Genomic DNA, 17,030 nt, shown 5'->3' with positions numbered 1-17,030 from the left:
CAGTCGGTTCACCTGGAGACAGAGGGGGAGCAGATGAAGTACATCTCATCATTTCTTTTTCCACTCCAGTCACGCGTGTACGTGGCTCATGATGTGAGGGTTTTTTGAGTGGGACATGGATGACCTAGGGGGCTCCTGGTCGTCTCTGCAGGCGGCAGCACCGGCCAACGCGAGCCGGACGGAGGGCGCGGGGCTCGGTCTGTCCGGGCAGGCCCAGCTGGTCCTGGAGATCCTCATGGTGCTGATGTGTTTGGGCGCTGTGACAGGTACACTATTACCTTTATATGTTTTAAAGTATCAAGAAAAATTTCTAACATGCTAATTCCTAAAATCTTATACTAATTTAAACACAATGTCACTCTGAAATGATTTGATAAGAAGCTTATAACCACACTGTTAATTAAAAACACGTAAATGATTCATTATATTTCCTTGTTTGAGCTCCTCAGTGATATCACACACATATGATTAACATACAGTAGTAATAACGTATTCCTTTATGGTTGCACAAATGAATGGTTTTAATCGTTGTTAATAAATTACTAATTCTGAACAGAGCAGTCATTAATTATTATAGTTTTTTTATTAAAGGCTTATTCATTATTTGAAACTACATTTTTTTAAATTTAAAAGTTAGACCCATTTCACTTTATTAATAACTTACTAACATTTATGACTGCAGACTTGATGGGTCTGGGAGTCAGAAACTCATGACCTTTCATTATCGACTTTGTTAAGATTTGTGTCTGCCAAACTGAAGGCTCGTTAAAAAAGTTAGATCGATTAACCTTTATTAATTATTAGAAAAAACACCAGGCTGAATAAATAATGGGGGACAGCTGTTGAATTTATTTTTCAATGCTTTGCGAACAACTTCACCTCTATTGTGTTTTGGTGGTGGCAGAAATATCAGATTTCAATAACAAATAAATCCAAAAGTATCTGCATTGTATCTTGGATAAACTGAGTCTTTACAGTTAGATTTATTTAATAAAACCTATTTGCCTGACTGTATAGTACAACATCAACATGTCAAAGCATCTTAAATGCTTGTTTCTTTTCTATTCAGAACTATTTAGCTTAAATTCAGACTGTCCACAATTTTCTGAATACCATTACTAAGTCACAGGTTTATTGCTAGGTGGATTGTTTCTATTGCTGGGTTCCTGGTGGAAAGGTTGTGGTCAGTCTGACCTCTGTGTCATTGTGTGTATTTCTGTGTAGGTAATATTCTTGTCATTGTTATTGTGGCTGCCAACAAGACTTTCCACTCGGTGACGTCAGTGCTGATCATGAACCTGGCCGTCAGTGACCTCCTGGTGGGCGTTGGAGTGATGCCCTTTGTTGCTTTATCCATCATGAACCGTGGATGGGTCGATTGCACTGTACGTCACCTCTAACCACTACTATAAACAATCACAGCATGAGTGTCTGAGATGAACTGAAGCTGACCTCTTATGTCACAACACCTATTTTTCTTTAATTAAGTGTGCATGTGATGACATTCTGTGTCTCTCCTGTCTGACAGGACCTCTGTCTGTACGTGGGTTACACCTCCTCTGTGTACTGTACAGCTTCTGTGCTGACATTAGCTGCTATTGCTCTCGACCGCTACCACTCCATCATTGACTGCCTGCGTTACAGCGCCCGCTGTACCCTGTGGAGGACCTGTGCTGTGGTCCTGTGGATCTGGCTGCAGGCTCTGGCCACCAGTTGCCCTCCCCTGCTGGGCTGGAGCTCAGTCAGCTATGTTGGTCCCATGTACAGCTGTGCAGTCAACTGGGCCAGCAGTCCCAGCTACACAGCGTTCATGGCTGCCCTCTCCTACCTCATACCGGCAGTGGTCATCCTCTTCTGCTACGTGAACATCGTCAAGGTGGCCCGCAGCCATGCCAGGAGGATTCATACATTGGAGGACTCTGTCCAGCGCAGCAGGAATTCAAGCTCTGCCTTCACTCCCGGTGATTCATCTCACCAGCACTATGAGAGCCTCCATGGCCCCTCGAGACTGATATATCATGTAAGTGGACAGTTTGTGTCTGAGGTCAGTAGAGAAGAGGGGAGTTATATCAGCCCTGCTCTCCCTGATTCAACCACAGAGCAGAATAACTCATCATCCAGACGTTTTGTCTCCTTCCTGGCTCAGAGTGCCTCCCAGCCACCCATGCAGAACTCCCAGCAGCACCTCAACCACCATGGAGTGGTGCGTCTCTTCCTGGTTATCTCAGCCTTCTTCCTCTGCTGGACACCTTACATAGGTGTGGCCCTGGTTCAGGCCACAGAAACTGCAATCTCAGGCCAATCCAGCCTCGTCCCACCCTCTGCTGTTACCTTTTCATATTGGCTGGTGTTGTTGAACTCTGACATCAATCCACTACTGTACGCTCTGCTTAGCAAGCGTTTCCAGCACGCTCTACAGGGACTGAGGCAAAAAATAAGAGCGCGCCTGGGGAGTGTGGTGGGCAGGGGAGGGGAGGTCAGAGCAGGGGGCGACGATGGCAGGAGCAGCGACCCCTGCACTCTGACCACCACTCATCCTGGTCCGCCTTCCAGCTCTGAGACTTCAACCTGTGATGACGCCAAGTGTAACATTTTTACTGTTAGCACTGACTTCAAACACAATTCAGAGAATCTATGCAAAGTGTGTCACCATGAAAATACCTCCCCGTCCTCCTCTGTGTGGCAAGATGCTGCTGTTGGGGATAGGAGGGTGGACTGCCTGCATGTCCCCTCTCGCCCACAAGAGGGCAGCAGACTACCGTTCTCTGCTCTGACCAAGGAGCGCCAGGCCACTTTCTTCTACGGTCAGATAACAGTGAGAGTAGAGCATGATGTTTGTTAACTTTCTGCAGATGCTGTTGCAGAAACGTTATCATCTGTGGTATTCAGAGAAGGACTACAACTAACAATTATGTTGATTATCGAATAATCTGTTGATTCCAATGCCAGAGTTGGCATATTCATTGTATTTGTTTTGCCAAATATATTTACTTCATATATCATAGAAGACCTTTTTCCACAATAGAAATGACTTAAATGATAAATTGTGTTGTCCATGTCATATGAGATCAAAAAAAGATGCAAATCCTCACATGTGTGACCACAAAATGTTTACATTTTTACTTGAAATTTGACTAAAACGATTAAAAGATTATCAAAATAACTGCAGATTAATTTTATATTGATGGATTAGTTGACTAATTGTTTCATCTCTTGCTGAGCCGGAGATCACCAAATTGTTTTCCTTTTTGTCATGTTGCCTGTGGCCATTTTCCGTGTTCAGTTATTGTGAAGCACAGAACAACAACACTGAGGAAAAAAACAAACCTGGACAAAGAAATGTATTGAAAAGAAATCTTTTATATAGTACATGTGATTACACTTGAAGACACCCAACAATAGATCTAATAAACCCTTCATTTAATCACACTCTAAATATTTCTTCCTCAAATGTGATAATCATATGTTGCATCTCAGTGTAAAAATCATCATTCCTTACAAAGGTTTACATTTATGTCTAGCAATAATTCCAGAGGAATACAATATTATTATTTATTGTCATAGAGAATGACAATGGGAAACAGTGCTATTGTACTCTATTGCAAAACAAAGAAAAGGCAGTGAAGTGGACTTGTCAGCTGTATCTGCTCATACAGTATGTGCATGCTCGTCCTGCAGATGTCGCTCACTGTCCACTCAAGGTTAGTAAGCAACCAAATGCAAAAAATATAAAAAGTCCTGTACGCTGCGTCAAGAGTTAGCTCCAAAAAATGCAACTCAGATGAGTACAAGAAGGATAGTATTAAAGAGTCTCTCTGCAGCAGTCTGTGATGGCACTGTAAAAAACAGATAGCACGTAGCGAGCATGTGTGGTCGAGTGATGTTCATACATTCACAGCAAGGCAGAGTTTCCACCAGTCGCTTTACGAGACGCGCATCTTATTTGCTCTCAGGTTCATCTCGGTTGGGTTGTTAACTTGCCTCAGAAATGTGATTCATGAAAACAGACGCAGTAAGAACTTTTTTTTTTTTTGACAAAGAGCGGAGGTGGACAAATGGGAGCCATTCTCATGTGTCAACACACCTTTCCTCACGCTGCAGTGAGACAGTTTCCGTCTACTGTCTGTTTTTTTTTTAATTTAATTGATAATTGTCGCAGATTAGTTTGTGTGCATACGAGTCTAAAAAGGTATGTGTGATTGGAATTCAGAGGGAGGCTCGGTGATAGCTATGGATGATGTTGAAAGTTATTAAAGGGGTAGTTCCAAGTTTTCATAAAGCCTGTTTGTCTTATTATAAGCTGTTAGTGCTTTTAGTCCATCCAAAGATTGGGATACCTGAAGCATTGATTGTTAAAGTAGGCTACGTAATGAGTTAGTTTAGTTTGAACAGTTGATAGACACATTTAGTACTGTATTACCTGTATTGCTTAGTTATTAAAAACGTTTACTATACCGTTTGCTGCTAGGCAATAGAAGATGTGAGGCAAGTTCTTTATGGATGGACTGAAAGCACTCACACAAACAACAAATCGCAACCATCTCATGCATTGAAAGCAACAGAGATAGATCTCTCGTGATTAAACTGTGGGCCTGAGCAATGGGTGTCAGCATTGACAGAGTGGGTTTAGCTCCAGGAGAGCACATAACCACAGGGGGCCAATCGTCAAGAAAAGGAGCTGACCTCTTCCCTCAGGATGAACAGTGTGAGGCTGTTGTGAAAGCTTGTTCAGCTCAGATTGATCCTCAGATGTCCAGACAGATCTCCTCACACCAGATGAGCCCACTGGGTCCACAGCTCCAGGACATCCAAGGTGTGAAACACAGCTATGTACAGTGCATGAAAGGCAGGTATTTGTCATTGAGTGTACACCTCAGGGACACCCGGGAGGGGGGGGGGGGGGGTTCCCTATTGTTTTCAGGCATTCAGCATTTTAGGCATTCTTCTTTGGATCTTAAAGGTGTGTACATGTGTACATGTTAAAGACAGGAAGTCCACAAGGTGTTAGGCCTGCCTCGAAAGAGTGTCTGTCTTTTTCCTCAGAGCTGAAAAATATCAGGCAAGTTGGCAAGTCTTCCCAGGTGCAAGGATGTAGTGAATGGAATGATTAAGAGGTACAGCAAAAATTAATACATCAGTTATACCTGATCATTTTTTGGGGTAAGAAGGATTAAAACTGATTAGTTCGTGCACCAACTCGAATAACATCTGAGTGGAATGGATGCCAAATGAATGAGACACAGTCGGTGCCTCGTGCATCTCCCCCATCAAATGTTACTGATCGGAGGAAAGTCTGAAATACTTTCTTCACTCCTGAAGCTGCATGAAAGAGAGGGCAGGTCACATGTCCCAAAATCAACAATAGTAGGTCTTAATGTGTCTCCCTCTTTGTGTCTGTGTGTGTTTGCATGGTGATATTTCATGGAGTCAGTGTGCAAAGGTTGACATGGAGGTCCTGGATCTCCCTCTCCAGTTGAGCCCTGTGGTGGCGCCTGCCTCCCCGCTGCCCTCTGCTGGCTCGTCGCGTTTGCGCAGCTTTGTGCTGAGCTGGATGATGCACTGGTCCCAGTCTTCTGGTAACAGCAGCATGAGGAAACCCAGGCAGATGATGAACACAGCAATGAGGCGCACTGTGTTGAAATGAATTTCACAAGTGTAGAGATCCACCACTGTAAAATTACGAGGGTGCATTAGTATGAGCATATGAAGTACAATAAATTAATGTTACGTTTATTTGTCACATAAATTCACAAATTCTACAGAATGAAAGAAACTAAACTTGAAATTTAAATTCTTCAAATATACGTGCAAAGTTTTGGGGTGATTTCAATGGCATCAAATATTAAATTGCGACCCAAAAAAAGTTAGTTAAAAAGTTAGGTCTGGGAGGGAAGCCAAGAGACTTACTGGCATTTACAGGAACACTTAGAACGATGCCAAGGGATATTAGTGTTGGGTATGTTATCGCAATGCCAAAGTTCACCAGGACGTTGAAAGCTGTGGAAAGAAGCAAAATCAGAGCAGCAGCAGATTACACAATGAGGGTGTCAAACCACAAAACATGCAAAATGATACTCATAGCTTACATAATCATTACAGTGTTGTGTTTAATGCACAATATTACTTCATATGTCATTTTTCCATACCAAAAAGCAGGCCTGCAACCCCACAGAGGTAGGCCCAGGGGATGTCACTAGGTGAGCCAATGTACTCCACGTGTGTAAAATACAGGATGACCGGCACGAAGCTGATGAAAACAAAGTTGGCGCTTCCAACGATGCTCAGAAAGAGTGCAGCCTCTCCAAATTTGGCACTGCCCAGGACCATCTTGAAGAGCACCTGAGGATAAACAGGGAGGAGGGAATTCACAAAATCTGCCCCCTTAAGGAGAAAGGGGATATTGCAGAGGGCGCACTCGCCAAGCACCTGTCATGTCTCTGGCACAGGCTGTCTGTTTATCACATTAGGCAGCACAGACAGCAGGGCAGAGGAGACCAGAGCACCGTCAAAATATAGCTATCTATCCCATAACCTCCTTGATCAGGACATCACAGCCTGGGGCCAGCAACCAAACACTCACATATCACACGCTTCTTGTCAGCTGAGTCTCACGTTTTATAATCTCCTCCTGTCTTCTGCCACCTGGTTACATAATTGGAAGGGAGCTAGTCCAGGATTTGTTATATAAGACAAGACTATTCATACATATGTTTAGCTATTTTTACATTTGTTCTTCTGCTGCAAATTGAGATGTCACGACAGGGGAGGTTTATGGGAGTAAAAATCTCTCTTCTTTACAAGTGATCGAATGCAAACAGATACCTTGTAGAGCGCTGACATTGAAGCAGAGGCTACCACAAACGTAATGCCGATGACTGAGTGGCTGTGGAATCCATCAGCGTAGGTCATCATTACAATGCCTGCTATGGCCAAGATAGCAGCTACGATCTGTAGAGAGAGAAAAAGGAATCAGGGAGTGACGGATGGACGACAAGCCGCTCGCAGTGTGGTGATAAAGACGCACAAGCCTACACTGCTGTGCAGGGACACAGCAGGCACACATGGCCTCCACTTAGTTATTCACTGCAGAAATCACAAGCCTCACAGGACAAGGCTTGTAATGGTATAATTAATAAGTGGGTTTTATTTTATTGTCAGCATACTGCTCATTTGGTATCTACATTTCCATGCACGTATACATACACATACACAAACAAAATCTGTTCTCAGTTTCACAGCGCAAGTGCTTCCAACATAGGACAGGCAGCTTCTACAGTGTTGGCTTGATTGTCTGACATTGATTTTCATTACACTGTATGTTTACAAACCAAACACCATTCCCCCCCCCTTGTTCCACCAACCCGCACACCCACTCCCACTCCATGCATCTGTGATTGTCACAGCTTCAAAAACGGGTCCAAACCATCTGTTTCATCACCCTCGCAACTTTGCCGTCAAGAATAGGAACCCAAAGCTGTCACCTAAGCTTTATTTACAGCATTTACAGCACTTGTCTTTGCTGCATGTGGCCATAACTGTGCGTGCAAGTGCTTTGGGCTGAAGAATAGTGATAGGGACAGGGCGCAGTCCAGCTGAGTGGATTAGCTCTGCATTAAGGAGGTGTCAGGAAGATAAATGAGCCGTGTGTTTTTGCTTGGCCAAAGCCCTTGGGCACCTTTGGCAAAATGGTTCTTTCTGCACTGCAGGCTGCCTGTCAGTCACAGATGCACCTTTCATTTCTCGTGACAGACTGTTTGCTTAGAAGGTCAGCGACCCTGCGTGTGTTGGTGTTTCAGTTTCTTGAGGTGTTTCAGCACAATGTGATGGTCAGAGGGGGGAAAGGTTATGTGATTACAGCGTTATTACCGCAGTATGGGGATATGGATTTACTACCTTTACAACTGATAAATCCAAACACAAATCGCACATCAACCAAAAGGCTCTTCAAATTTAATTCATAAGCTTCTAACCAGTGGTCTGGCCCATTCTCACCAAACTGAGACAATAAAGCACAGCCATCTTTTTATGTACACAATATCACCAAAACAACCCACATCCCTGTTTAACAAGGATGATTTAGCATCCTCCGTCTCTCTCTCTCTCCCTTCATTCACTTTCATGACAAACCCGTCCAAGATCCCCTGCATTGCTGCAGACACTGCAATCCCCACCACCAAGCGAGAGAGAGGGGGGGAGAGAGAAAGAGAGAGAGAGAGAGAGAGAGAGAGAGAGAGAGGGAGGGAGAGAGAGGGAGGGAGAGAGAGCGAGAAGCAGGATTATTACAGTATTTCTCTTTTACTGAGGCCTTTCATCGCAGATAATGGGGGTGGGGAGCAGGGGCATGCACGAGGGAGTGGTGGTTGTGAGTGTGTGAGAGGAGAAAAAGGGGGAAATCCATTCTGCAGAGTGCAGGACGTCTGCTGATCTGAAAGCATCTGAGGATGTACATTGGGAGGAGAGCAGGAGAACCCCGTGTTCTTCTGCTTGTCTCTCCTCACGCGGACAAAATCAGTGACAAACATTCTAGCGCACACATATCAGACATACACCAGGAGGCACATTTGAATGACAAGGTGATCACTGGTGGGAAATCACACTGTCACAAAGGTAACATGCTCACTACTCGACCGTGCTGTGTGCGTAGCTAACACATTCAACATTATTTTCAGTCCTTTGGGAACAAACACAGACTTATTTTGTCATTATGTGTTAACTTATGCAGAGGTGATAAGATACACTAAGGACAGTTAGAGGACACAGTGGGCTTCTTTCTCTCCATCAAAGCAAAGACAGACATAATAAAAAGCCTAAGGGCAAGTGAAGGTCATCTTTGTATCTCTCTGTTAGCGAGCCTTTGCAACAGCGCTGTGTTTTTAAACATAGAATGACATATAGAATGAGGCAATATTATTAGACAATATCGTCTTATCAGAGATAATGCAAACAGAAATAGATTTTTAAATAGATATTTAGCACAGCAAACATTCTGGTCCTTATCAATGGCACCCAACCGTGAGGTCGTTACTCGTCCAAGGGCTCACAAGATAAACATGAGGGGCAGTAAGATGATTTACAGGATGGGACAGATGTACTCACCCTGACCCCCATGAAGCGGTCTCTGAGTACAATCCAAGACAGCAGGAAGACGAAGGCCTTGTTACAACAGAAGAGCGCTGACACGTCTGTTGTGTTGATCTTCCTGAGGGCCTGCAGGTACAGGTAGTTGGTGAGGATCCACAGCAGGCCAAAGGGAGCCACCTTGGTGAAAAACACCTTGGGTGTTAGCCCGTCATCCCCGAAAAACCTACAACACTCCCTGCAGAGACACAATGCAGAGCACGGTGTTAGAACATTTCAAAATGTGGTATAACTAATTTAAGAGTTGATAAATATTATTAATAGTATTTATGAACAGTTTTCTGAACAAATATACCAGGGAGACCATGACATAGCACAGAGTGTGTAAAGTGATTCCCATTTTACCAGTTACATCTAGATGAACATTGCATTGCAGTGCATGTGGGACCAACTCTACTCTAATGGAGAAACATGTGAATATTTATGAATACAATCAGATCTACCACGAGGCCTTAAATATTTCTGAGCTTAAGTTAAGCTGTCTCCATTGCTGAAACTAAACTATTTATTTCCCCCTCAGGTGTCTTTGCCAATTTCTGGTTAAGGTCCAGAGACACATCATAGAAGAAATGAAATTGAGACAATATATTAAACAATTTGAAAAATATTTGAGATATTATAGTCTTTATTTTGACAAGAGGCAGAAGTTTGTGAAGTCTAATGAAAAAAGTGTTTTCATTAGACTTTTTTTGTCTTTCTCCTCTATTCTTTATGAGACTCTCAAGGTTCAGTTCCTGGGAATGGAGGCTCCAACATGTCAATATTTTATAAATACAGTAGGGACATACATAAATTACTGTCCCTGGTGCTTCTGCATATGTTGAATATCTGTGGCACAGGAATAATAGTCAGCTCAGTGTTACTGGACGTACTTTGGAAGCAAAACTGAAATATTTTGACATTTTGTTAATCAACTTCAAGGACTTTATTCCTGGCCACTTAGAATGCTTTGTCATATATTATAGACACTTTTAATCTTCACTAAATTCTGGCTTAAGTCTGGGCTTGAAAAGAGTTTCAAATATTCGACATTGATGAAAATCTAAAGCTATTGGCCTGAGCCCCAGTCAATGCATCATACTGTGTGAAAGAGGAACCAAACTCACAACATTATGTATCAGTATCAAAATACGTAATTGTGATCCTGTCCCCTCTGTTACTATGTTTTGAAACATACTACTCAATAAGACATGACGTTGCATCACTCTGCTGTGGTGCCAGAAAATACTGATTCTACTCCCAACTACACAACTCCCCAGAGTCAAAAATATAACATTACTGCATTTTTGAGACACTGGCATTTTGACTGCTATACTGTTTACAGTGTTCTTGAGTTACACAGTTTACCCCGAAAGCATCTGGCCCTGTGAAAGTGATGAAGCAGCAATAAATGAGGAGTGGCAGGTAGCACATTTGTCCTGCCGGATACTGAGGAGCAGCACTGTTATTATGAATCAGCTCCAGAGAGCTGAGTTTGCACTAAAAACACACTGCTCACACCCACTTTATAAACACAACACCAATTCAGTGACAATCACATTAAAGTCTGTCATCATTTCAATACAGTGGATACACCACCTTCAAATCCAAGTTTTGTCTGTTTCTCCTTTGCTGTTCTGCACTTGTGAGAGCTGTAATCTGCACAAAGTTTATAAGGTTTAAATGTGTTATGGAAGAAGATTTTAAAGTGTCTAGCAGCTCATGAAGTCAACAGTTACACTTTAAAGGCAATGCTTTTCAAATCAATGTATTTAAGATTAGCAAGTCGGTCATTTCAAAGAGCCTGGACATTTTATTTTATTTTTTTATTTGGTTCCCTTGGTACTGAGCAAATAAAAATCAGCAATAAATGATGATGATGATGATGATGATGATGATGATGTAAAATTAAGTTTGACAAAGACAGAGCCTCAATGCCTACTTATTAGATTTTTTTCTAAGCTTTTAATCACATCTGGTGGTCTTCCTCAACGGTTTGCAACTCAGTAATTTACTTGAGCAATCTCCAAGCCTGCAAGATAAAGAATTAAAGAAAAAAGCTAATAAGTGGACATTGAGTTCATATTTTTATATTTTCTTTTACCTAATATATAACAATAATTGTCATTTTAGTATTGCTGCTGTACAAACTATAACATGCAAACATTTCAGGAACCATCCTTACTTTCACCTTGATTACTGCATTTTAAATTTAATTCAAGGGACTTTTAAAAGAGTTTCGTAATAACCAAGAACAGGCAAACCTTCTCGAAATACATTAAAGAGAACCATGGACTCCTTATATTGAAGTCAGAACATGAACAGGTATCAGGTAAATCTCAGTACAGTAGGGAAGGTGAGGAACAGATACAGCATAATAAATAGCATCTCCCTCTTACACTGTAAATCCTTTCCACTTATATCTATGAGGAGGTAAGCCAGCTATTACCACTGTCAGGTCTTTGCCTCTTCTTTGGCCACCACTTTATATAAAGAGACAGGACAGCCATTACAAATGTCAACTCTCTGCCTCTATTTCTCCGCATCATCTGAGATTCACCAGCAGGTGCAATTTGAATGAACATAAAGGAAAACAGAGTGTTTGATATTCGAAGCACGTTAGCACCGGGCGGAGGAGTGGCAGCCCCAGATCCTCGTGTAAGCCCTCAAAAAGGAAGAATTACATCACAGAGGTGCAGCAGAAATACAGAGTCAACCCCCCCACCCCCCACCCCCCGCTCACCTACACACCACACTTTCCAACCACCCCACTCTTTGTCTCTCTATACAAAAGTAGCACAGCATGTAGCAGAGATAAGACTTTTGACTACAGACCAGGATTAATGGACTGTTTCAAGTGTGAAAGCACTTCTAACGCATTTAGGACTGCATTCTTTCTGTTTGCTGCAGCAGCTAAACTAAAGATGGCAAGGAAACCTGATATTCCAAATTAAGTGGTGGGCTATTTTTGGAAATCAAATATGAACAGAGAGTGACTGTGCATAACTAACCAGCAAAAATAGAAGGTAAACAACTCTAGCTCCTTCAGCGAGATTATCAATACGCCCAAATTATGAGAGTGCTGTTATTCTAATCGTAAGCAACTGGCCAAACAGATTAAACATGAGGTGTGGTCTTGATAAGAAATTGTATTAACTATTGGCCACTATATTGGCACACTGGTACACTGCTACATATCATATATCTTTGATGTTTAATGTTGTTTTGTGGGTAAACTGATTTCTTTATTGGATTTATTCTGATGTTGATCTTCAATTCATACTATTATAATATGTAAGAAAAGTCTGGAAAAAACAACATTTTGTGTAGAAGGAATGTTTTCTCTCCTGGTGGCTTTTGTTCTGTTTGTTATCTGATGACCACCCGGGTTTGTCTTGTGACCCTTCTTCTCCTAGGTTGGGAAACACTGCATTCATATATTTTATATCAATATTTATATATATTGAAGAACCAGTGGTGGACAAAGAAGGCTCTGGAGATCCAGCAGCTTGCTGGAGATACCAGAGGGTTCTTTGATGCCACAAGAGTGATATATGGCCCCAGCTACCGTTGCCTAACCCCACTTCGCTGAAAGATAAGGAAGCAATAGCAAACATGTGGAAAGAACATTACGAGGATCTTCTGAACAGGGACACCACTCCTGAGATGGAGGCCCTCGAAAAACTCCCTCAACAGCCTATAAGTTAGAGCATGGGGGAACCACCCAGCCTGGAAGAGGTGTAGGATGCTATAAGGAAGATGAAGAACAACAAGGCCGCTGGTCCAGACGGCATTCCAGCTGAAGTCCTAAAGGAAGATCTCCTTAAACACATCCATGCCCTGATTCTCAAAATATGGGAACAAGAGAAAATCCCTGCAAAAGTTAAGGAAGCCCTGGTTGTCTCCATCTTTAAGAAAGGAGACAAGGCAGACTGCGGGAACTCCCGTGGCAGCTGCAGTATGCGGACGACAACGCCCTCGTAGCCCTCTCAGAAGAGGACCTACAGTGCATTCTGGTTGTCTTCACAAAAGCATACAAACAGCTTGGTCTAGCCATCAACTTAAAAAAGACTCATATCCTCTATCAGTCACCACCAAATAGTACTCCTGTCCCGCCCCCAAACATCTCAACTGACAACATCAAATTGGAAAATGTGGATCACTTCCAATATCTGGGCAGCATCATCAAAAGCCAACATTGAAGATGAAATACACCACCGCCTCAGCTGTGCCAGTGGGGCTTTTTCAAGGCTAAGGAAAAGGGTTTTTGAGAACCGCAACCCTCTGGCAAAGACCAAAATCCTGGCCTACAAAGCCATAATGCTACCCACTCTACTGTATGGATCAGAGGCCTGGACCACATTATAGTAGACACTCAAAGGCACTAGAGGCCTATCACCAGAGATGCCTCTCTGAGAGGATAGACGCACCAACACCAGCGTCCTGGAGGAGGCTGGCATCCCCACCATCACTGCCACCATCGCTCAACAGCAGCTCAGATAGACCTTTCACGTTGTCTGTATGCCTGACTTTCGCCTTCCAAAACAAGTCCTCTACTCCCAGCTTGCTGAAGGAAAACTTGCCCCAGGAGGCCAAAAGAAGAGGTATAAGGACAACATCAAAACAAACATCAAAAAGTTCCACATAGACCTTAAGACTTGGGAGGACATGACAAAAAATAGGGCGATATGGAGAAACCTTGTCCATGAGATGCTGCACTATATAATGAAGAGCTCCACCACGCTGCAGAACACAAACGCAGACTCAGAAAGGAGAGAGCATCCACCAAACAGGCCCAGCCCAAACCCACCAACACTTTCACCTGCCCACACTGCACAAGAATAATCGGGTCCAGGATCGGCCTCTACGCCCATCTGAAGACCCACAAGGACCAAGAAGGAGGACAGTCATACTCGACTATGAGTGACCGCCGATGATGATGATGATTCATATATTTCTCACAAGTTTTTTCAAAAAAGGTTTCAGCTGTAGGAATTTAACTGTTTAAAGACGAAAAGTGAGACTATGTTATCAGTTGAGAAAACAACTTTCCACAGAATGCTTTCTAATGACTGCATTGCATTCTGGTTCACTGAGACTGCTGCTGATAGGAAAATTGCTGTCATTTATATGAGGTGAAATTATATGATTGTTGAAGTCATTGGTAAGTGTAGAAAGAAAACACTGTTAAGTTGACCCCAATGCAGGAGCCTGTGGTTTTCAGAGCTGTTCCAAGGTCAAGGTTGTTTTCTTGTTTTCTCCGTTTTGTTTTGCTCATACTTTATAGATTATACACTTGTTTTCCTTGTTTTATACATTGTCTTCGCTATTTATTCTATCTTCCTCTTTCATCATATTCTTCCTCTCGCACTTTCTAACTTCTGTTTCGTCTGTGATGCAGTGACAGTCCTCTCACCTGAATCTCTGTCTGGGTGTCTGCCTCTCTGGACTCTTGCACAGGTGGCCGATGTAATAGAGGGGGAAGAAGAGGCAGTTCCAGGTGGTGGCAAACCAGGTGAGGGTGAAGGGGGCGTCAAACTGCTTGAAGGTCAGCTTAGCCAGCTGGGTGGACCCTGCCCAGGAGGAGCAGACGCACATCACCATGGCGACCCCCCACAAGGCCTTGCGCACCTGTACAGTTGTTACTCTGATGCAGCAGTGGAGCCTCCGTCTGTTGGAGCCGGACTCTGCTCCTGCTGTACCGCCAGCCGAGTGTGCGTCTGTGGTGCCAACCACATTCTCCCTGGTGCGGTCTTCTCCTATAGATGGACACAAACATTTTACATTGACTGTTAAACACACTAATATTGCAAATTTGTTCTATGATCAAATTTTGTATTGTTTTTTTTATTGCTCCAACTAAAGGAATGCTGGTCTCTTTTAAATTATATAGTTATCACATTAAACCATTCTGATTCAAGCACATTTTACCTAAAACATTTTCTCCACCTATTGTATTTCTACATGTTCTGATATAGAATATAGCTTAGCATTATACATAATTTAATAAATAATCAATAATTTGATTATCTTTTGCAGTAAATCTGAACTAAGAGCTCTTAGAGGAGACTCTTTATCTGTGCACGAATGACTTCAGGTCACCCATGTCTTGACATCCTTTTCTGGTTAAAAATAGCTGCTTTCACAGTTTAATTGAACTTGAAGGTAATCAATCAGACATCTGAGTTAAGAATGTGGTGATCAAGTGTGACAGGCTGCAGCCTAACAGAGGACAAAAGAGGGCAGATCTGATATCCAATCCAAGACCTCTTCTCCACCTCACGAGTTACAAAGACGTGTGTGTGTGTATGTGTGCGTGTTTGCCGAAGCGCACACAGCCCACACAGCAACACTTAACTTTTCTATTGCTCCTGTCAAAAAATGATAGCCACCATACTTCAGTGGTGTGTGAGTTGAAGCAAAGTGTTGACGTACTGTTTTCTGTCCCACTCACACCCACTCCAAAACCGATTCACTTACCAAGGTCGTTTTGTTCCCTTGAGTCATTAAACTTACTTATGGACACACTTTCTATTGTCTCCTCGAAACAAGTCAGTTATAGCTGAATAATTGTGTGTCAAAGTATACAATTTAATAAGCTCTAATGCAACATGTAATTGTTCATTGTCCTCTACATGGACATTTACCCTGCAGATAACGATAGATACATTATTCATGCAGCAGATCTTCATTCAGACAGGTTATCTGCCTCCTCAGTGACATTGTGTATTGATGACACATTAACATATCTTTGGTAAGACTAATACTAAGAACTCCAACTTTATCATCATTTAAGCCCAAATAAATAATTTTAGACCCTCTTAAAGCCAAACAGGACCTATATCTATACAGAAAACAACACTACATGACCACAGCAACAACCCCAGATCATCTGTTTCATAATGGTTGTATAATGCACCATGCATCTTCTGTAACTTCCTGCCTTCCAACAAGTTAAAAATGAGGGATCTCCCTAATGGTGTCTCCAGAGGTAATGATGTGCCGCAGGGAGCCTTTTGCCGATTCATCTGCACTGTACACTGCTGACTGGAATATAGAACACACTTCAAAAAAGGCCTCAGCGAGACAAGGATGAATCTATCTTAAGTTGGAGTTACACTATGACTTATCATTACACCACATCAACAGGACACTCTACTCTCTCATATTGTCCTTTGTCAGTTTATTGCCAATATACCCTCTACTGGTGACGCCGTCTGCCTTAATGTTAATGTGATCTGTGTTATCAAAGGGATACCTACCGTCTGATATAAGCGGCTTGCTATGTATTTTACAATAAGAGGGCGTCTATCATACCCAATGAGGCGAATCATTCTTTCTGGGAGAGCTGCCTCTGACCTTGCCAGGTGGTCTAATCTTATCGCAGATTAACTTCCCAGATGACTATCGCCTCCCATGCTAATGCCCCCGGCTTCCCCCGGCTCTCTGCTGAATGCACAAGAGATTCTTATTTTTGTTTATCTACAGCAGGGGGAAAATTATTGCCTGATGCAATTAAGCTGAAATTATGCAGCATTATTTGGACATCCTGAACAATGCTGCCTGATGCTGCACAAGCACTTGACAGCCCTGAGATCCCCGAGGCAAATTTGGCAGCAATGAAAGATGATTCAAGATCATTGTCTGTTATCGCAATGAAATGATGTATCAGCAAAGACCAGAAAAAAGAGACACATGTGGATGTCTGTCAAAGTCTTGTGCACAAGGGTGAGAGTTAAGTTTCTCTATTCTGAGCTCCGAGCCTCTTTGTCCCGTTCTGAAGGTCATCTCTTGTTTATGCTGCTTAGCTTTTGTCCTTCCTGGGCCCCCGTCCCGCATCCTGTGGCCCTGGCCACTGCTCCGTACTGCAGCACAGTTTAATCTTCCAAATGCAGCAATGGGCCAAGCCAATC

The 17,030-nt window shown here is 42.8% G+C and overlaps 2 protein-coding genes across 4 annotated transcripts in view; one reads left to right on the top strand and one right to left on the bottom strand.

Moving 5' to 3' along the window:
• Window positions 1-20: 20 nt before the first annotated feature.
• LOC127351010 (5-hydroxytryptamine receptor 1D) lies at window positions 21-3,163 on the top strand. Of its 2 annotated transcripts, none has more exons than XM_051378156.1 (3): window positions 21-266; window positions 1,225-1,385; window positions 1,529-3,163. In XM_051378156.1, the coding sequence occupies exons 1-3, from the start codon at window positions 116-118 to the stop codon at window positions 2,840-2,842; spliced, it is 1,626 nt and encodes a 541-aa protein (XP_051234116.1). In that variant the 5' UTR covers window positions 21-115; the 3' UTR covers window positions 2,843-3,163. The 2 variants fall into 2 exon arrangements, with proteins under 2 accessions (XP_051234116.1, XP_051234124.1); XM_051378164.1 differs by having other exon boundaries at window positions 179-266; window positions 1,263-1,385.
• Window positions 3,164-3,340: 177 nt separating this feature from the next.
• The window catches only part of slc35f3b (solute carrier family 35 member F3b), a 46,800-nt gene continuing 33,110 nt past the window's right edge, over window positions 3,341-17,030 (bottom strand). For both annotated transcript variants that reach the window (XM_051378170.1, XM_051378176.1), the window contains 6 exons: window positions 14,534-14,876; window positions 9,097-9,316; window positions 6,823-6,948; window positions 6,147-6,339; window positions 5,908-5,997; window positions 3,341-5,669 (listed from right to left, as the gene is read on the bottom strand). In XM_051378170.1, the coding sequence (XP_051234130.1) occupies window positions 5,428-5,669; window positions 5,908-5,997; window positions 6,147-6,339; window positions 6,823-6,948; window positions 9,097-9,316; window positions 14,534-14,876 (1,214 nt within the window). In that variant the 3' untranslated portion in view covers window positions 3,341-5,427. The remainder of the gene's footprint in view (window positions 5,670-5,907; window positions 5,998-6,146; window positions 6,340-6,822; window positions 6,949-9,096; window positions 9,317-14,533; window positions 14,877-17,030) is intronic.

Source organism: Dicentrarchus labrax, unplaced genomic scaffold (assembly GCF_905237075.1).
Source record: "Dicentrarchus labrax unplaced genomic scaffold, dlabrax2021, whole genome shotgun sequence".
In the NCBI taxonomy this organism is placed as follows: domain Eukaryota; kingdom Metazoa; phylum Chordata; class Actinopteri; family Moronidae; genus Dicentrarchus; species Dicentrarchus labrax.
The sequence above is the reverse complement of the archived record's forward strand: the minus strand, read 5'-3'. Positions and strand labels throughout refer to the sequence as shown.

Bases quoted from the DNA above. Each gene is read 5' to 3' on its own strand.
- LOC127351010 (XM_051378156.1), top strand. From the start codon at position 116: ATGGATGACCTAGGGGGCTCCTGGTCGTCTCTGCAGGCGGCAGCACCG. The intron at 267-1,224 runs GTACACTATTAC...ATTTCTGTGTAG, and splicing joins GTGTTTGGGCGCTGTGACAG to GTAATATTCTTGTCATTGTT. The intron at 1,386-1,528 runs GTACGTCACCTC...CCTGTCTGACAG, and splicing joins GTGGATGGGTCGATTGCACT to GACCTCTGTCTGTACGTGGG.